The sequence below is a fragment of the Canis aureus genome, chromosome 20 (genome assembly GCF_053574225.1).
Source record: "Canis aureus isolate CA01 chromosome 20, VMU_Caureus_v.1.0, whole genome shotgun sequence".
NCBI classification, from domain to species: Eukaryota; Metazoa; Chordata; class Mammalia; order Carnivora; family Canidae; genus Canis; species Canis aureus.
This window is the reverse complement of record NC_135630.1, coordinates 49240008-49262407: the sequence shown is the minus strand read 5'-3', so window position 1 is coordinate 49262407 and position 22400 is coordinate 49240008. Positions and strand designations below refer to the sequence as shown.

The 22400-nt window shown below is 36.1% G+C and overlaps 1 protein-coding gene across 8 annotated transcripts in view; it reads left to right on the top strand.

Moving 5' to 3' along the window:
- Positions 1-22400, top strand: part of LRP1B (LDL receptor related protein 1B) — a 1828472-nt gene that overhangs the window by 1794470 nt on the left and 11602 nt on the right. For all 8 annotated transcript variants that reach the window (XM_077861563.1, XM_077861564.1, XM_077861559.1 and 5 more), the window contains 2 exons: positions 15473-15549; positions 22104-22194. In XM_077861563.1, the coding sequence (XP_077717689.1) occupies positions 15473-15549; positions 22104-22194 (168 nt within the window). The remainder of the gene's footprint in view (positions 1-15472; positions 15550-22103; positions 22195-22400) is intronic.

The window sequence follows — 22400 nt, the reverse complement described above, 5'->3', positions numbered from 1 at the left end:
AAGTGATGCAGAGCATTTTCTCATATGCATGTTGGCCATGTCTATGTCTTCCTCTGTGAGATTTCTGTTCATGTCTTTTGCCCATTTCATGATTGGATTGTTTGTTTCTTTGGTGTTGAGTTTAATAAGTTCTTTATAGATCTTGGAAACTAGCCCTTTATCTGATATGTCATTTGCAAATATCTTCTCCCATTCTGTAGGTTGTCTTTGAGTTTTGTTGACTGTATCCTTTGCTGTGCAAAAGCTTCTTATCTTGATGAAGTCCCAATAGTTCATTTTTGCTTTTGTTTCTTTTGCCTTCGTGGATGTATCTTGCAAGAAGTTACTGTGGCCGAGTTCAAAAAGGGTGTTGCCTGTGTTCTCCTCTAGGATTTTGATGGAATCTTGTCTCACATTTAGATCTTTCATCCATTTTGAGTTTATCTTTGTGTATGGTGCAAGAGAGTGGTCTAGTTTCATTCTTCTGCATGTGGATGTCCAATTTTCCCAGCACCATTTATTGAAGAGACTGTCTTTCTTCCAATGGATAGTCTTTCCTCCTTTATCGAATATTAGTTGCCCATAAAGTTCAGGGTCCACTTCTGGATTCTCTATTCTGTTCCACTGATCTATGTGTCTGTTTTTGTGCCAGTACCACACTGTTTTGATGACCACAGCTTTGTAGTACAACCTGAAATCTGGCATTGTGATGCCCCCAGATATGGTTTTCTTTTTTAAAATTCCCCTGGCTATTCGGGGTCTTTTCTGATTCCACACAAATCTTAAAATAATTTGTTCTAACTCTCTGAAGAAAGTCCATGGTATTTTGATAGGGATTGCATTAAACGTGTATATTGCCCTGGGTAACATTGACATTTTCACAATATTAATTCTGCCAATCCATGAGCATGGAATATTTTTCCATCTCTTTGTGTCTTCCTCAATTTCTTTCAGAAGTGTTATATAGTTTTGAGGGTATAGATCCTTTACATCTTTGGTGAGGTTTATTCCTAGGTATCTTATGCTTTTGGGTGCAATTGTAAATGGGATTGACTCCTTAATTTCTCTTTCTTCAGTCTCATTGTTAGTGTATAGAAATGCCACTGACTTCTGGGCATTGATTTTGTATCCTGCCACGCTACCGAATTGCTGTATGAGTTCTAGCAATCTTGGGGTGGAGACTTTTGGGTTTTCTATGTAGAGTATCATGTCATCGGCGAAGAGAGAGAGTTTGACTTCTTCTTTGCCAATTTGAATGCCTTTAATGTCTTTTTGTTGTCTGATTGCTGAGGCTAGGACTTCCAGTACTATGTTGAATAGCAGTGGTGAGAGTGGACATCCCTGTCTTGTTCCTGATCTTAGGGGAAAGGCTCCCAGTGCTTCCCCATTGAGAATGATATTTGCTGTGGGCTTTTCATAGATGGCTTTTAAGATGTCGAGGAATGTTCCCTCTATCCCTACACTCTGAAGAGTTTTAATCAGGAATGGATGCTGTATTTTGTCAAATGCTTTCTCTGCATCCAATGAGAGGATCATATGGTTCTTGGTTTTTCTCTTGCTGATATGATGAATCACATTGATTGTTTTACGGGTGTTGAACCAGCCTTGTGTCCCAGGGATAAATCCTACTTGGTCATGGTGAATAATTTTCTTAATGTACTGTTGGATCCTATTGGCCAGTATCTTGTTGAGAATTTTTGCATCCATGTTCATCAGGGATATTGGTCTGTAATTCTCCTTTTTGGCGGGGTCTTTGTCTGGCTTTGGAATTAAGGTGATGCTGGCTTCATAGAACGAATTTGGAAGTACTCCATCTCTTTCTATCTTTCCAAACAGCTTTAGGAGAATAGGTATGATTTCTTCTTTAAACGTTTGATAAAATTCTCCTGGGAAGCCATCTGGCCCTGGACTCTTGTGTCTTGGGAGGTTTTTGATGACTGCTTCAATTTCCTCCCTGGTTATTGGCCTGTTCAGGTTTTCTATTTCTTCCTGTTCCAGTTTTGGTAGTTTGTGGCTTTCCAGGAATGCGTCCATTTCTTCTAGATGCCTAATTTATTGGCGTATAGCTGTTCATAATATGTTTTTAAAATCGTTTGTATTTCCTTGGTGTTGGTAGTGATCTCTCCTTTCTCATTCATGATTTTATTAATTTGAGTCTTCTCTCTCTTCTTTTTAATAAGGCTGGCTAATGGTTTATCTATCTTATTAATTCTTTCAAAGAACCAACTCCTGGTTCTGTTGATCTGTTCCACAGTTCTTCTGGTCTCGATTTCGTTGAGTTCTGCTCGAATCTTTATTAACTCCCTTCTTCTCTTGGGTGTAGGATCTATTTGCTGTTTTTTCTCTAGCTCCTTTATGTGTAAGGTTAGCTTTTGTATTTGAGTTCTTTCCAGTTTTTGAATGGATGCTTGTATTGCGATGTATTTCCCCCTTAGGACTGCTTTTGCTGCATCCCAAAGATTTTGAACGGTTGTATCTTCATTCTCATTAGTTTCCATGAATCTTTTTAATTCTTCCTTGATTTCCTGGTTGACCCTTTTATCTTTTAGCAGGATGGTCCTTAACCTCCATGTGTTTGAGGTCCTTCCAAACTTCTTGTTGTGATTTAGTTCTAATTTCAAGGCATTATGGTCCGAGAATATGCAGGGGACAATCCCAATCTTTTGGTATCGGTTCAGACCCGATTTGTGGCCCAATATGTGGTCTATTCTGGAGAAAGTTCCATGTGCGCTTGAGAAGAATGTGTATTCAGTTGAGTTTGGATGTAAAGTTCTGTAGATATCTGTGAAATCCATCTGGTCCAGTGTATCATTTAAAGCTCTTGTTTCTTTGGAGATGTTTTGCTTAGAAGACCTATCGAGTATAGAAAGAGCTAGATTGAAGTCACCAAGTATAAGTGTATTATTATCTAAGTATTTCTTCACTTTGGTTAATAATTGATTTATATATTTGGCAGCTCCCACATTCGGAGCATATATATTGAGGATTGTTAAGTCCTCTTGTTGAATAGATCCTTTAAGTATGATATAGTGTCCCTCTTCATCTCTCACTACAGTCTTTGGGGTAAATTTTAGTTTATCTGATATAAGGATGGCTACCCCTGCTTTCTTTTGAGGACCATTCGAATGGTAAATGGTTCTCCAACCTTTTATTTTCAGGCTGTAGGTGTCCTTCTGTCTAAAATGAGTCTCTTGTAGACAGCAAATAGATGGGTCCTGCTTTTTTATCCAGTCTGAAACCCTGCACCTTTTGATGGGGTCATTAAGCCCGTTCACATTCAGAGTTACTATTGAGAGATATGAGTTTAGTGTCATCATGATATCTATTCAGTCTTTGTTTTTGTGGACTGTTCCACTGAACTTCTTCTTAAAGGGGAATTTTAAGAGGCCCCCTTAAAATTTCTTGCAGAGCTGGTTTGGAGGTCACATATTCTTTTAGTTGCTGCCTGTCTTGGAAGCTCTTTATCTCTCCTTCCATTTTGAATGAGAGCCTTGCTGGATAAAGTATTCTTGGTTGCATGTTCTTCTCATTTAGGACCCTAAATATATCCTGCCAGCCCTTTCTGGCCTGCCAGGTCTCTGTGGAGAGGTCTGCTGTTACCCTAATACTCCTCCCCATAAAAGTCAGGGATTTCTTGTCTCTTGCTGCTTTAAGGATCTTCTCTTTATCTTTGGAATTTGCAAGCTTCACAATTAAATGTCGAGGTGTTGAACGGTTTTTATTGATTTTAGGGGGGGATCTCTCTATTTCCTGGATCTGAATGCCTGTTTCCCTTCCCAGATTAGGAAAGTTTTCAGCTAGAATTTGTTCAAATACATATTCTGGCCCTCTGTCCCTTTCGGTGCCCTCGGGAACCCCAATTAAATGTAGGTTTTTCTTCCTCAGGCTGTCGTTTATTTCCCTTAATCTATCTTCATGGTCTTTTAATTGTTTGTCTCTTTTTTCCTCAGTTTCCCTCTTTGCTATCAACTTGTCTTCTAGGTCACTCACTCGTTCTTCCACCTCGTTAACCCTCGTCGTTAGGACTTCTAGTTTGGATTGCATCTCATTCAATTGATTTTTAATTTCTACCTGATTAGCTCTAAATTCTGCAGTCATGAAGTCTCTTGAGTCCTTTATACTTTTTTCTAGAGCCACCAGTAGGTGTATAATAGTGCTTCTGAATTGGCTTTCTGACATTGAATTGTAATCCAGATTTTGTAACTCTGTGGGAGAGAGGACTGTTTCTGATTCTTTCTTTTGAGGTGAGGTTTTCCTTCTAGTCATTTTGCTCAGTGCAGAGTGGCCAAAAGCAAGTTGTATTGGGAAAAAGAGAAAAAGAGAGGAGAGAAAGAAGGAAAGAAAAGAGAAAGAGAAAAAAAAAAGGGAAGAAAAAAAAAAAAAGAAGAAAAAGAGAAAGAAAAAGAAAGGAGAAAAAAAGGGGGTGGGGGAAGGAAACAAATCAAAAAGCAAAACAAAACAAAAACAAAAACAAAAACAAACAAACAAAAAAAGAACCACCGGGGAGTATCTTCTGATTCTGTGTACTTTAAGTCCCTTGGCTTCTCCTGGAAGTTGTCCGTCCAGCTGGTCTTCTGGGGGAGGGGCCTGTTGTGCTGATTTTCAGGTGTTAGCAGTTGGGGGAGCTGCTGTGCCCCTGCCTGGTGCAGGGCTCGGTGGGGGTTGTTTACCCCGTGAGGCCGCAGGAGGAACAGCCCCAGTGGCGGGGCAGCTCTGGAGCCCTGGATTCAGCTCCGGCAGGAACTCCGTCTGCAGGGCCTGGAGGCTCCGGGCGGGGCCGCTGATCTGCTCAGCTGGAGCAGGAGCGTCCTTGCTGTCCTGGGCCCTCCCGGCCTCTGCCTGTCCCGGGGGAGGCCGGATCCTGGGCTGTGTCCCGGCGCCCTGTGCTCCGGAGCCTGCGCTGTTGGATTCGCGCTCCCGGGCCGCGCAGCCCCCTCCGCGGAGCCGCCGCCCGAGCCCCTCCGAGCTGCTCCTGGAACCGCGCAGCCCCCTCCGCACGGAGCCTCTTCCTCTGCCCGAGCCCCTCCGAGCTGCTCCCGGGCCGCGCAGCCCCCTCCGCGGAGCCGCCGCCCGAGCCCCTCCGAGCTGCTCCTGGAACCGCGCAGCCCCCTCCGCACGGAGCCTCTTCTTCTGCCCGAGCCCCTCCGAGCTGCTCCCGGGGCCGCGCAGCCCCCTCCGCGGAGCCGCCCCCGAGCCCCTCCAGCTGCTCCGGGTCCCGCCGGGTCCCCCGTGCGCGCTGCAGCCCTTAGGGAGCTCGGCGCACTCTCCTGGGCGCGCAGTTGCTGTTACTGTCCCCGGGAGCCCGAGGGCATCCCCGCCCTCCTGGGTCCTGCTCCACCTCCCTGCGGGCCCCTTTCCCCCGGGAAGGTCGGTGCAGCTCCTGCTCCTCCGGGACGGGGCTCTCCTGTCCTGGGGACACTCGCCCCGGCCTCAGCCCGGCTCCTCGCGGGGCCCCTCCCCCTTGGAGGCCTTTTGTGTCTTTATTTCTTTTTCCCCGTCTTCCTACCTTGATAGAAGCGCGAACTCTTCTCACGGTAGCATTCCAGCTGGTCTCTCTTTACATCTCAGGCCGAATTCATAGATTTTCAGGATAATTTGAAGGTTTTCTAGGTAGTTTGGTGGAGACAGGTGATTTGGGGACCCTACTCTTCCGCCATCTTGCTCCTCCCCCTCTCCTGTTACTATAAACTAAAAAACTGAAATGCGTGAATTGCCTATGAGGAGGGGAGGAGAGACTACAATACAGGTCTGTCTGATTCCAAATTCACACAAATGGCAATTTGTATCCCTGCATACCAGCATTTTAATTTCAGACAATAGTTTAAATTAAATGATTGAATTAAATTAATTACATTTATTTTTTAAATACTTTTTAAAAAAATATTTATTTATGAGAGACACAGAGAGAGAGAGAGAGAGAGAGAGAGAGGCAGAGACACAGGCAGAGGGAGAAGCAGGCTCCATGCAGGGAGCCCGACGTGGGACTTGATCCCGGGTCTCCAGGATCACACCCTGGGCTGCAAGCAGCGCCAAACTGCTGCGCCACTGGGGCTGCCCTTAAATTAAATTTAATTGCCATATATATTTTTTTTTTTCATCAGGCAAGCACTTTTAGAATTTTTGTCATGAAAGAAAAAGCATTTCTTTGTTGACTGCATCCTGAGACAAGAAATGAAATATCACACAATTTGTATCATTGAATAAGTAAATTTTTTTCATGCCCAAGTTGCTAGAATGGGATCATCTGATTTTATAAAGGGAAGAATTAATGAATGAAAGAGGAAAGGTAGGGAAAAGAGAAGCCAAGAAAGAAGGAAAGAAGAAAAAAAAAGAAGAAAGAAAAGATTTGCCTATTACTGTGGTTCTTTTATATGAAGTGTTTCCCGTAGTGGATCAATATTCCTTTTAGTGAGAAATGACTGACTGACAACTAATTGAAAGCAAGTTCTTATGAATGGCGCTACATATTCTTCATAAAATAAGCACCCCATATGTTTATGAAACTTCTCTCTATACAGTCGCATATTTATGTGTTCAACCATGCATCTTCCCTGCCTTGTGGATCTATTCATTTAGTTAAATGGCAACATACACACACTGACCATGTGCCAGAGACTGCTCAAGAAATAGAGACTACAGGGATGCCTGGGTGGCTCAGCAGTTGAGCATCTCTTTGGCTCAGGGTGTGATCCTTGGGTCAGGGATCAAGTCCCACATCTGACTCCCCACAGGGAGCCTGCTTCTCCCTCTGCCTATGTCTCTGCCTCTCTCTTTGTGTCTCTCTTGAACAAATAAATAAAATTTTTTAAAAAGATAGAAATGATAGAATACAAAGATGAATAATACACAATCCCCACCTTAAGTTCATCACAATCTAGCATAGTTATAGGCAAATGCATGTTTTAGATACTTATCATATGGAAATATGCATATAGAATGTACCATATTTATGATTGTATGCTGACCAAATGAATAAAAATGTTTATAACCCCAAATTGCAGTTTTCTCCATAATGTAAAATTATGTAACTGTAATATTGTATGGCATTTTAGATTTATTGAAGATATTCTTCTATACTTCCTAAATCAATTTTTACCCATTGCCTGCATAAACCTTCTTACCTTCAGTCAGAAAGTAATCAACATTTGGATTAGGAAAGAAATGTGTTAATGGGCATCTTTTGTCCTAAAGTCTCCTTGTTTCTGCCTGCAACATGATTCTATAAATGTTGAACAGACCTGGTGACTGTTGTATGACTAACATCTACATGAGATATACAAATTGTTTAATTCATACTGAATCTTGACTTTAGCAAATCATTCTCAATCTATCTCATATGTCTCTCTCTTTTTTTTTTTGATTACTTGTTTTATTTTTTAAAACAATTAAATGTAAAACAAATATTTTGAAAGTTTAGGTCCTAGATTTTGAGGAAGGCTGAAAGGTGGTAATTGGGAAGCTGATATTGATACTAACACAGGGTCCCTTAATCAAGTACAAATGATTGATGGGAAGCTTTCATGTTAGCTTTTGGAGAACATGTAGTAGTCTTGTAAGTAGAATAAGGCTATGCTGAAGTATCAGAAAGCAGAGACCGTTTTGATGTCAGAATCATTTTTCAGTGATTTGGGCTATAAATTAGTCTGACTAACATCAATTTCCCAGCACATGAGTAGTGCAATAGAAAGTAAATTAAATACATTTTTTTAGAGAATTAAAGTTATATTGGACTTAAAGACATTCATACACTCAAAACCTTGTGATAACACTTCCAGATCTTCCTACCATTGCCTCAGATTTGCATGGGATTAATGTATCTTGAATGATACTTAAAAATGTAACAGTTAGATATGCCAGACATCCTCATAATAATTTGTTTCAAATTTCATCACTGGTACCACACAAAAGCCCTAAGAAATAGGAAGGGCATTCATGAGGTGTTTTTTTTTTTTTAATAGAAATATTCTTTATTGTTCACCTTTATCTTGTGCTAAATCACAAAATATTCAGGTGGTAAAATAGTTACTTTGTGTCCATGGCACTAAGCATAGAGAATCCCACCCCTTATGGTTTGGTAGCTTTTTAAGACAATTGTAGGATTGGCCTTTTGTCTTGGCAATGTGTAGAGAGAGCCCTCTTATTGTATTACAGCATACATCATGTTTTTCCTCTCACCTTTAGCTATAGCCTTATAACCACTGTTTCTAACGTAATAGCCTGCTTTTAGGTCTTCAGTTACATCCATCATATTACTTAATACTAATTTTATTATTATTCCTATTCCTTTTTATCTGGTGCATGTACTCAGTGAAGTACAAATTGTCTACTCAGTCTAAAAAACACCTCATGCTTTTCAGATCTGCTTTCAATAAAATTTTCTGTGAATATCTAGATGATAAACTTTTTCATTACTATAGATTTCTTTTTTTTAGTATTTATTCAGTCATCATTTCACACTTTGGTGGCCATTTCTGCTCAAGTAGCCTGTGCAAAATTATATGTTTAAACATTTCTAACTTAAACCACTCAATCTTAACAAACTTCCCTTTATGGGTAATTACTTGGCAAACTAGATTTCATCTTTTTTTTATTCTACCTTTCTTCTTAAAATAAATCACTTTTAAAAATCCATTCTATTAATTTTATTTCTTTCATTGCCACCTTTTCAATTTCTTATTAATTTTTACTTTTCCTAAAATAATTACTGGTCAGATATTATTGAATATCTTTTTTTTTAACTTTGTCACGTTAACATTTCTCAAACCAAGAACCCTTTCTGATCGAATTCTCTTAATATTAAAGTAAGATTAGTTTTGTCTTACTAATCTTATCAGTACTAGATAACACAATGATTTAATGTAATATTTTAAAACAATGAATTATATTCTTATAGAGTAGAATCAAGTATACTTATAAAAACAAACATAAATTTAAGCTACTACCTTAAGCTTTCTGAAAAAAAAAAAAAAAAAAAAAAAAACAAGGTAATACCTGCCTGTTCCCATGTAAGAAGTAACAGTTAAATTTAGATTGAGAATAGTACTGCATAAATAGAAATTGTAGTGCAAAATTGTATGTAAAAAAATACCAAATAAGTGAAATATAGGGTCAATAGTTTTGGAAGTTCAAGAGTGGACTGAGTAATAATATAGATGAATTTATAGATAATGGATCTTTAAAGATATATTAGACACACGTACAATATTTTGGAACCAATATAAAGATGTGAAATTGATGTCAAGAAGGATATAAACACTCTTTAATAATATATTCCTCAATTTCACTGCTAGAGACAGAATGTTAAACATTTTGATCACAGGTCTGAGCCAATGTGGTAATTCTTACAAATCTATGACTCAAAAAAATACACTATTTCCTTTTGTTCAGACAATATTCTGACTTTTTATTGAGAAATTGGTACTCTCCTGGGCATAAGGGACTAAAGAAAAGCATTTCTTCCTACTCCTGCATTGAATTAGAACGATCATGGCATTGTTGCAGAAAACAATAATGAAATAATGACATCACATTTTATTCCTCTACTTAAGCTATTTTTTTTCCTGGCAAATTATTTGAATATGCACATCCTCACTTCACATAGTAATTCCAACTCCTAGGTTATTACAAGAGTGAGTAAGAGTATTTTTCGTATGAATATACTTATCCTAAGATCTGGCACAAAGTTCAGCAAATGTTAATTGGATCTTATGCAAAATTTCACATCAAAGTGAGTACAGGAAATTTAGGGGGCATGTTACAAAAAAATATGAATCATTATGTGTATATGAAATAATTTTAACTCAGAAAGTCATGAAACAATAATATATTGAAAAGTGTTTTACAATAAAATTAACAAACCGGTGAATAAATATCTGTCTAAATACATAACATCTTACAAACTACTGTTCGCATGGAGAAGGCACAAAAAATACTGGGAATTACACAACAGTATAGTGAGTCAAAGTGAGTCAAAGTGAGGCACACCATGCAAATGCAGTCATTTCAACACCAGAAATTTGCAAAATTAATTGGACAAAGTATTTTGCCAGTGCTTTTTTTAAAATTTTCTTTACAGAAATATGGAAATAGTACTATATAAATCTAGTGCACAAAATGTAGAATTTTTCAATTTTTCTAACTGAAGCTTTTGGAACACTAAAGCATGCATGACACTGTGCACAAGTTTTCTAAAGTTTCTTTAATCCCTTTGTGCCATTTTTTCCCCTGTGAGTTTTTTTTTTTTTCCCTGAATGTCTCTATCATCATGGTTAATAAGGGTAGCCTAGCACATATATCGAGGAGGAGAAATTCAATTCCAAATTACTTTAAGGTTCACCTTTGAATTTTACTTTGGTCAGAAGAGTCCCATGACCTTTAAATTTGATGAAAAAAGGGAGTAGATATTAATCTCATTATTTTATTTTGAACTTCTCCCAAAGCAGGTGACTCTAGACCACATTTCTGCAATATGACATTTGTAGTCCATGTAAGTTGATCATTGTTATACAGTGAAAGGTAGTATCTCAGATTTTACAACACCTGTCGTATTTTGTATCTAATATTCTCAATTCTCAATCACTGTACTACTTCAGAGATAGCAGTATTTTGGACAGTTTAATTATATGGCTTGTATCTATGCTTACCTGTAAAAACTGTTCCTTTTAGAGATTATTTTCTATCCCCTTTATATTTGCTAACCTGATTTTGATATTCTGAAAATGTTTACTATTCTTCCTAGTAATATCTGTTCTGCTATTGCCTTTACATGAAGGTATTCCCTTGTGATACAGAATATTACAATTGAAACAGAGTATATTATAACTATACAATAATTTCACAAATTTTTAAAGGACACAGTAACTACTAACTATGTCCTCTAACACTACTTTTCAACTAACTGCATATTTTATGTAGTAACATTCAGATGAAAATTAGTTATCAAAATCAAAAACTCACTCAGCTTTCTAATACTATGTAAAGAACTTTTACCAATATAATTTAATCTTCTGAATAATCATGCTGGGCATGCATATTATTATTCTCACCCAAAATTTTTTTAAAAGATCAAATAATATTTGATATAAGGACAAAGTCTATGGGACTATAGCAATAAGTTGTCTCAAATATTTCTTGAAGTGTGATTTGTGAATTACTTGCATCAGAATCACTTCATCAAAGTGAAGATTTCTGGTCCAAACTCCAAGCTGCTTAATGAAAATCCCTGATATATGGGACTCTAGAATTTCAATTTTAGCAATTTTTTTCAGTTTGCTAACCATACTAATATAGAACATAATGAAATATCACAAAATATATTAGAATTCAGACTATTTTATACATATAGCTATAATGTAAGCAGAAGAATAAGATTAAGAAAATAATGCAGCAGTAAATAATCTTCTTTTTAATGTCAATAGCCTTAGAGAGAAGGGAAGAAGTCAAAAACTGTAAAATCTATAACACTTTACCAGGCAGCTATTGACTTCAAGAAACTGCTAGGAGCCATAAAAAAAGAATGAAATCTTTCCATTTGCAATAACATAGATAGAGCTAGAGAGTATAATGCTAAGTTAAATACGTCAATCAGAGAAAGACAGATACCATATGATCTCACTCATGTGTGGAATTTAAGAAACAAAACAGATGAGCAAAGAAAAAATGAGAGAGAAGCCAAGAAACAGACTCTTACCTATAGAGAACAAATGGTTACCACAGGGGAGGTGGACAGGAGGGTGGGAGAAAAAGAAGATGGAGATTTAACAGTACATTTATCATGATGAAAAAAAATGTATAAAGAACCTGCCAGAAGCAATATCTTTATATGATGATGTGAAAAAAAGAAGGATAAAAGATAGTTTAGATAAATAAGTCTTTCTCTACCTCTTTCTCTCTCTCTCTATCCATGTTCCAACAATACTTAGTTAAAATTCACCAGTGTTAAAAATCTTAAATAATTCAGACTGCCATAGTGGTAAACACATAAGAAAAAGAAGGGGATTTGTATTGTCCTAAGGTTAAGGATAGTAGGAAACAACCTATAGAATAATTGTAAAAGGAATGACACAGAAGTGTTTGTGCTGGTAAGGAATAAAGTAAAGGCAGGTAGTCATCTGTGGAGCTCAGTCAGTTAAGCATCAAATTCTTGGTTTCTGCTCAGGTCCTGATCTCATGGCTCATGAGATTGAGGCTTGCGTTGGGCTCTGTACTCAGCAGGAGTCTGCTTGGATATTCTTTCCTTCTTCTCCTCTCCCTCCCTCCCTAAAATAAATAAATAGGGAATCCCTGGGTGGCTCAGCAGTTTAGCGCCTGCCTTGGGCTCAGGGTGTGACCCCGGGGTCCCGGGATTGAGTCCCACATCGGGCTCCCTGCATGGAGCCTGCTTCTCCCTCTGCCTGTGTCTCTGCCTGTCTCTCTGTGTCTCTCATGAATAAATAAATAAAATATTTAAAATAAATAAATAATAAACTTAAAAAACATTTAAAAATTTATTTTAAATCTTGGGAGGTACACGAAGGCCTTCCTTGAAGACAATTATCTGAAGATGACTAGTAGGGAGCAGTGGATTACAACAGTACAGATTAAAGGTGACCGGGGCATGGACTGTGGATTTTACTTGAGGAATAATGAAAAAGAGATGCCAGAAATATCATAGTCAGCACGGTAATGCAAATGATTCAGTGAGGAATTGGACAAGAAATTTTGATGATCCTCAGATATTCCGATTCCTAAATGTTCTGCCCTTAATAGCTTTGATCGTTGTAGTCTATTCAGAGTATAGAAATTTATGAATTTCTTTAAAGATGGTAAAAATCCTTGGTCTTAAATCAACCACTGGAAGAAGAGCTCGTGGAGCAGCAAATGCCTTAAGTAGTCATTTTGTAAGGTAGGCAACAAGAATAATGACTTCTATTTGATTTAGTATCTCAAAAGAGATAATTTTTAAAAAATGTAACAAATGTTGAACAGTAGAATACATTTTATATTTGGCCATAAAACATTGTTTTATAAGGAGTATAGGGAAAATTGCAAGGTGATCATCAGCTTATTAAGATGTATAACTGTTAAAATTATTTCTCCAGCACAGTCTTTGAGAGTTTTTTCCAGTATGTAATAAGTAAAATATTCCTTGAAGATTAGGAATTTAAAAGTGGTTCCACAATTTAAAAGAGAAGAGATTTATTACCATTAGTAGGTGATTTCTTTTATCCATCATAAATACTGGGTTCCAAGTTCTGGATAAAATAGATAATTAGTACAGTTCAGAATTACCACTTGTCTTACCTAAATAATTCCAGAGTTTGGAATTGAGAATCACACTATCCTTATCTTCTTTGCTTAAAAATCTCTTTTTATTCTTCCGGGGTTCTAAAGCCATATATTTCATCACTTCCTAAAGTAATTAAAATATGTGATGTTCGTGTCCAAACACAATCTGGTAATTTAGCATTTAATCCTCCTATTTTGAGCAATTTCACTTTTTGACTTCTAAGCATCTCAGTGTAATGATGAGCCCAGAGGTTCTTATCTCTAGTAATAACATAACAAAATGTATCTCAGGTCATTCTTCTTATTTAACATGAACCCTGATTTAGGTTTGTTTTTATTTGGTTATAAAAGAAGGTAATGTAAAGAGCCAATCTTTATATTTTAATCAGTAATTCAATATGCCTGCACAAAAATAACCTTGAATACATAAGCTACATAATAAAATTATTAAGCAATCAGTATTGGTCTTTTTTCCATTAGTATGTAAAACTTCCTCAGGAAGATTTGACAAATGTGACAAATTCTTTCTATGTAAAACAGAAAGAATTTTGCAATGATCAGAATTCACTCCAACAACATTTTACAAAATCATCCTAAAGACATTATTTTGTATTATCTGTGGACTGTGTCAAGAATTAGAAACTGTAAAGAATTGGAACAGTTATGTAGATCATCATCTGTAAAACCACAAGTGAGGAAAAGAAATGACTTTTAAAAATCAATGATTTTATCCATTGTTCACTTTATTATAATTTTGTAAAAGTGTGCTCATTCCATTACCTTACTTCAGGAATGTAGACAGAGTCATTGACCCGGCCTTAAAATTTATTTATCTACTTTAATGATTTATTGCATTATGGTATATAGTAAATGTGTATAGGAAATAGATACATAAACTTGTTATAAAAAATCTAAACAAAAAGGTAAGATGATGCATGATGACCTAATAATAATATGATATTAATATTCATTTAAACCATAATCCATACTCATACTTTTACAATATCATTATTAATCAAATAACTATATTCTTGAATGATAACATTATTGTCAATTATGCTGACATTAATATATGCTTTAATGAAACAAATTTTTGTTTTCATGATTTGAAGTTTTCAGTCATGATGATTTTATGAGCTTTCACCCATGTTTTTGGAGAGCCAATGCTGTCCTCACAGATATCCCAGATAATTCACATGGCATCATCGAAGCCTAGTTCCAAGCACAGCTTCAGCTATCTGAATTGACTATGACATTATTGGCAGAAACCTTGAAATTGCAGTTATTTAGTTTGGCCACCATGCCCAGAGAGATCTACTTGAAATGGTTCTGGAAGCTGTTCTTTCACTGTGTGCAACTATTCTTAATATGGTGACATTTGACAGTCATTTTAAATAAGAATTGAAGCCAATTAAGCGGTCTCTCTGTGGATTTCCTCTGACAGATGCACAGAGGCATCTTGGGCTAGCCAATAGGCATTATTGAAATGTAGCTAAAACCATTCCAGCATTTATTTTGATGCATCCAGCTAATTATATGGCTGTGATTTATGTTTAAGTAAAGGACTTTAACCAGATCTATTATTTTCACCCTCTGTTAGACTTTTCATCATAGTGTCATGGTACCTATATGGGGAAGACGGCTTCTTCCACTAAAAACTTGGGCACGTTTTCTTGATTCCATAGAGACAGAAGTCTGATTTTAAATGGGAATGGACTGCATTTCCCTATGCATGATTAGAAGAGTAAAAATTCTGCGGTTTGAACTGAGACAGATGACCATTTGCTGTTGGGTGTTTAATTAAACTTTGGACATAGAGCAGGCCAGGGGAAAAAAAGTCCCAGAAACTTAAAGATCGATCTGCTTGACAGGCCAACTCAGTTTTTATTGTGGCTACTTGCAATTTTCAGTACTTCTTAAATTGATTCCTAATTCTTAATTAAGATTTCAGTTTTGCTATAAAATATACTAAATTTAAGTTTTAACGTAGGATAAGAAAAATGACTGTAAACCTAAATTTTTAAAAAAATTTTCAACAAATGACGTCCGGTTGAAACTACCCTCCACATACCGGCAATATACAGGACATTAGCAGAACTCTATACCTAATATTTATGAATCAGTGATGGCTGGCTCTTCATTTCATTTGGTTAAAGTTATTATATTAGCAGATTTGTGAGTTTTATTATAAACCAATTTTTCTTCTTTATTTTTTTAATTTTTCTAGATGCTCCACTAACTGGTCAGGCACACAGTGTGAGAGACCAGCCCCAAAGAGCAGCAAGTCTGATCATATTAACACAAGTAAGTTCTTCAGGTTAATATCTTGGGTGGTGGGTGTTCCATATGGTGCAGGAATTGTATTGTATGCCATGACTGGGGGACTTGAATCTTGGAAAGTGTCCTTCATGGAATTCTGCAGGAGATGCATTGCAATCCAGTTGTTTTTGGAAAGATGGAGCACTGAGCTCACCTGGTAATAGGTTCTAGCATTTATGTGCTCTTTCAGACAGCAAACTTGGGGGCAGTTTTCAGAATGCACATTGGCAAACCTAGCATAACCTCTTCTGGAGAAATGTACATCAGCACAAATAGCACAATGCATATAAAAATGCTCCAGGAAAAAAAGTAATTCCATGTTTTAATTAGAGCAAAGTGTATTTTCTTGAATTGCATTTCAGTATGTTGTTATAAAGCAATCTTGACTCGTAGACTTAAGGAAAAATATATTAACAAGCAATAAGAATCGTGGTTGATTTATTGCTTCTTTGTCTTCAAAGTATTGGTTTTGAACTGTATTAAAATATAGCTCAGCATTTTACAAATCGCTTTATGCAGCTGTAGTCTCAGGACTACATCTGGATATGAAAGTCCATCTACATCATCATTGTGTGTGTCTGTTGTGTATATTTTTAACAACTTTAAACGATTTTATAAAGATTTTCAAATTGAAAGTCAAAAATAAAGTTTCCCAATTCACACATATTGTCATGCATTTTATTATGAGAGGAGAACTTTTGAAATATGTAATAACTAGTAAGTGGGTAAATATATTCTTGAAGAAGAAAAGTAGCTTCGCTGATGGACAAATGCTTGCCTTACCAGTTTTCCTCTGGTGGAAAAAAAAAACTTTCATGAAAACAAAAAAACATATCATGGAGTTTGTGAAAAAGGAAAGACTATAAAAGTGAAAGAATGCCATTTTTGTACCCTACACTCAGGTTCCCAGTGTCCTGTTCTTTCTTCCCAAGATCTAGAGCTCATACACATTTTGCCAATAATAGTTCTGGAGGCACACTAATTTACGTATGATTTTCCAGTTACAAAACTCAACAATAATTAAGAACATTGTTTTCCTTTTTAGATTTATTTATTTATTTACTCATAACAGACAGAGATAGACAGACAGACAGACAGACACAGGCAGAGGGAGAAGCAGGCTCTGTGCAGGGAGCCCCATGTGGGACTCCATCTCCGGTCTCCAGGATCACACCCCTGGCTGAAGGTGGCACTAAACCGCTGGGCCACAGGGGCTGCCCAATAGCACTGTTTTTAAATGAAAAATGCATTTCAAATGCATTTGAACCTATGGCACACACTGAATTTATAAGATGAGAATTATGAAGACAAGTTATATGTTAGGCTTTTATTTACGTCAATCTCTCAATTATCTAAGATGACTGAAATACATAGCCTTTTAAAGAGTCGAAAACAATTTTAAATATTGATAAACTCTGAAAGGAAAGAAGGATATAAAGTAGCAGCACATCCATTCAATTTTCAAATTTTACATAAGTTCCATCCACAAAGGAAAGTTTGGTGTTTGGAAATGGTTTGCAGGAGGGGAACACCAGATGTTTTTATTGGAAGGTGAAGTCTCCAATTATTTGCAAGGGCAAAAAGCTCCCTTACAAGGCAGATGTCTCTAATCACATACAGCAGTTCTAAAACAGAGACTGTATCAGACAGAAAGAGTCGCAAGTATTTGTAATCCTTTATCAAAGACTCTAATGTCCTTCCTTCCATCACTGATTTAAAGTCATTAAATTTAATAGAAGTATCAATGCACATTGAAAGGGCTATTAGCTATGTAAATGTCAAATTTTCTTAAATTTGAGCAAAGTTGACCACATAATGACACTATTAAAAGGTTCTTATCAGACATTTATGCTTACAGAAACTTGCCTCAATAACTTTGAAAGAAGGGGGGAAAAACTAGTTAAACTGATCCTACGTAAGATAAAGCCCAGTAATTTTGAATGGTTGTCAAATGTTCCCCAAACTTGGGGGAAAATCATCTGCCCGATAAGATAGATAGACACTTTAGCAGTGTGTTTTCAGGTCTGCATTTCCACTAACAGTGAAGCATTCCATAATCACTGGACCCTGGAATAATAAAGAATACACTGCTTCTGTTGGCCTGACTGCTGTAGGCCTGCACGGAGATTTACCTTTCTAATTGATGCACAGCTTCTTAATCATCTCTGAGTACTCATACTGATGTTTTCTGGCCTTTGTTGTTTTAAGTATCTAAAAAAATCAGCCTGTGGAATTAAGTGGATCTATTATCCTAGCATGTTCTGCTGAGGTTCCACTTAAAAGAAGCTAGTCTGACTCTTCTGAAGTTATTTTGAAGAGTTTTAAATTAAATATGATAAAATATTCCTTGGGCACTTCTATTTAAATTTTACCTCAAGTTTTAAGGGAGTGGTTGCTCAATTTTTGAATTATGCTATTCGTATTTGCTAAAATAAAAGAGGATAAAAATATACTAAGCATTTGTGAGGCAGTAATATTGAGATGCTCTATTTTAGTGCAGTGACAACAGAGATGTGGTATCTGTTACGGAGTTGTGTTTCCTCTTTTCTTATTTTGCCCTTATCTCTTTTATACCATCTTGTTTTAAAATAGAAAAAATAACTAATTATGTGCACCAAGGAACCAGCAATTTGCAGATATAGAGAGATAACTGAAACATGCAACAAAATAATGCTTTGTCCTAATTCTTCCAAATCAAATATTTATTAAACCTCAACAAAGTGTCAAGTACTGAATGAGATCCCAGAGACAAGTGAGTGAGACAGACAGTGCCTCTTCAATGAAGCTGAGGTTCTAGGAGGGTAAACAGAAATAAAACAAGCAAGGAAACGAATGAGTAAACATGGGGATTTATGAAATAATTGTAAGTTTTGATTGGTTTTGTTAAGGAAGCAAAAATAAAAGCAAAAAATAGAGAACGGCAGAGGAGATCTGAGGTCAGGAGTGATTTCTCTGAAGTGATGATATAGAAGCTGAGATTTGAAGGATTAGAAAGAGAAGAAGCTGAGGGTATTTCAAACACAAGGGACAGACAGTAGGTATGGAAACCCTGGAACAAGAAAGAGAGATGCTCAAGGGACTGTGCTGGGATCAAGGGGATGAGAGAGAGAGTGATACAAAGTGAAGATATTTTCTTTATGATTTTTGTTTATCACAATGCTCAAAAGAAAACATCCTAATCACAAAAACATATCTACATATTCACATTTACACATGTATGTGAACATGAATTTAAGAGCAGAATATATAGCAACATGTCAAAAGAGATTAATTGTAATGGCATATTTAATGCTTATATTTTTCCACTATAAATTCAACCAATAAACAAAGGTTGAGATTGTCTCGCTCTGACTTCCATGATACTGAATTATTCTGGTTCTCTTCTTACCCTTTGAAGCAACTCTCTTCTTTGTGAGATACATTTTCCCTGTCTCTTCTTGAACAACTCATTCGTCACTTACTCTTCATGTTGGTCCATAATTCTTGACCCCACTTACCAAATTTATATCAATTACCCCTAAATTTCTATTATCAATCCTGGTTTGTCTCCTGAGTTTGAGACATAGGTCCCACTGCACAATTTCTATATCCATGCCCATGGCAACGTCTATATCATTCAGTATTCCGTGGAAATCTTAAGTTCAACATATCCCCAAATGATCTCACCTTCTTCCCCCACTCAAGCACAATGCTATGACAATAATATGTTTTTAATTATTTAATAAACATGTATGTCACACTTTCTATATAATAGACCATCCTATTTACATTACTATGAGGTGGTATTAATGATGACATTCATTTTATGGATGAGTGAACTGAGACAAAGATAACTAATTTGCCCAAGTAGAGTTGTTAGTAAGCTGAGATTTGGACAAAGATGGTCTGGCTCCACCGTTTATTATCTCAACTGCTGTGCTATCCTGCCTCTCCCAGAGAAAAGGTCTCTTCAACCTAACAATCTGTATAAAGAAAGATTTGTGTTTTATGTGACAAGGTTATCGAGATGTCGAGATACCCTGTCCATCTTTAATAAGTACCAAATGTGCTTTTTAAAAAATCAGCTTAGAACAATCCACCAATAAGTTACAGCTAAAAAAAATAATGACCTGCAGTAAACTTTGATTGATACATGTTACAATATATTTGCTGCTATATATTCTACTTATTTTTTAAAAAATCTTCTAATTCTAAAGATATATGTTGTTGCCAATTATTTTCCTTGATATAAAAATTTTATAAAACCCAATTTTAAAAACTTGCCCAACTGCCACCCTGCATTATTTACTGGCTACACTAAGCATTATTACAGTTTTTATATATATATATATATATAAACATATTAGAATTCTAAGTTCTAAAAGGGCTATAGTGTAAGGAGTTGGAACTGTCATCACAAATGGGACAAAGAAAAAGAAAGAGATAGGTAAATTTTTAGTATGTATATATATAACAGCATTTCTACCTTAAATCGGAATAGAGGAAACTACATAGAATAAGTAAAACATATTTTTAAATAATGTACAATTGGCAGTGAAGGGAAAGTAACTTTGTATACCCTAAGACCAGAATTCGTAAGTATTTTATATCTACCAATTTACCACAAATTATAAGGGAAAAAATATAAATAATAAAGTAAGAATATTTATAAAGTCATGATCAGTCAGTTGAAGTCATAGTTTATGAAGATACCAAGCTGTTCATTGGTATTTAAAAATTTGTGAATAAATGTTAATTACTATCCAAGGTGCCAGATTCTCTGCTTTCATTAACTACTAATAAATTACACATTCATATAAAGTTCACTTTCCCAAAACCTAGAAGGTAATATAATATCAAACACATGAAGTTGTTGTATAGTCTTGGTAAGAACATGAAATAATAAAATTAGTTTTAGGGACCCCTGGATGGCTCAGCAGTTGAACGTTGCATTTGGCTCAGGTCATGATCCTGGGGTTCTGAGATCGAGTCCCAAATCGGGCTCCCTGCATGGAGCCTGCTTCTCCTACTGCCTATGTCTCTGCCTCTCTCTCTCTCTCTCTCATGAATAAATAAATAAAATTCTTAAAAATAAATAAAATAAAATGAGTTTTACATTTTAGGAACTGACTAAATAAAGCAAGTCTTTTTTTTTTATTGCATGGAAGGGTTAGTTATTTTACTTTTGTAAAGAAAGGAAGATTATCTTATATGTGAGATTTCCTTAATAAAGACTTTTTGGCATTTTGGTAAGCAATCTCCAGTATGGACTATGTCATACTGATATCTTCTGTCTAGAGCTATCAAAACTGATCTATGTTACTGTTTTATAGACCTTATGCAGCTGTTTATTGTGCTAAATATTAACAATTTTTCTACCATATTATTTTTACATGTATGTGTATTTGTAGAGGAAAATTCATATATTTCATAATTCCTAACATTTCATTCTTGAGGCATTCCAGATCCCCACAAAAAATTTCAATTCCTTTTGGGACTCATTTGTTTTAATTTTAAGCGGACTCAAATGAATCAACCAGATGCTTATTCTAAATAGACAAAGCTTTTGTCTCACAGGCTCTAGATATTTGTCTGTTGGAAAAATTAACATTACACTGTTGATCAAGCTACTTAATACTCTGCTGTTATTAAGAAACCCTCACATTCAGTTTTCTTCCTGCATAAATGACACAACGGTAGGTGTTTTCCCGTGGATCACGTTAGCAGCAAAGGGGCATTGTCTCCTTCCTCTGGGAAGACAGAGATAGTTGCTCTTATTACCAAGGCAGAAGCAGAGGTTCTCCTCCATTTTTTTTCTCCCCTATGCTCAGATGCATTAAAACTAGACCCAGTTTCTCTGACCACTCTTGGAGATCTATTTCTCAGATCATTTATTCCACTTGGAAGATAGGTGATTATAGCCTAAGATCATTTTTATAAATACATGAAAAATGTGAAAATGGACATTTACAACATAAGGCCAAATCCTCAGATTTATTTTGCTGACATTATTCTTTAACTGGAACTTAAGAAAGAGAATCCCCCTTGCCTCCCTACACCCCGTTTTAATAGCCCTGTATTATAGATCTCCCTGTCTCTGTTTTATTGGTGAGAAGCAGAAGCCCTCAGTTTTAAATAACCTATCCAAGGACTCACTCTAAGGAAGATGTGAAACTGATATTAGGCCTATGTCTATCAGAATCCAACACTGATGTCCTTCTAATTGGCGAGGCTGCAATCTGACTTGCCGCGTGTACTCCTTGAAAGTAAATGTGTGTAGTGAGAATCACACTCAGGCTGACAAATCAGTATTTCTAACCTCAAGAGATTTAACTGCAACATATTAATGAAAGATATCTAAAGAAACATTTCCAGCAGATCAAGTATTTAATAGGAGAGTGATTTTTCAGTAACATGGATATGAACTAAGAATATAGATGTTTGGCCTGAGCTTTCTTTTCATGATATCAATGGTCAAATCATTTGATATAATATTCAGTTATATCAGATTTTAATTCATTTTATTTATGTGTTCACCTTTTCATTTATTTATTTTTCAGGAAGCATTGCCATCATTGTGCCTCTAGTCCTCCTGGTGACTTTGATAACCACCTTAGTAATTGGTTTAGTGCTTTGTAAAAGAAAAAGAAGGTAAGATTCCATGGTTTAGACAGTCAGTAAATAAATTACACATATAGTTACAGATATGTAGTTATGTTTCCCCTTTAATTTTAAAAATTCTTAACAACATGATTTAGTTATTCCAAGTGCAAAATCTTGTTTTCAAACCATTTTATCCTTCTGTTTCATTTTAAAGTGAGTATAATTTAGACAGTTTTCCCTTGTTATGTTAATAG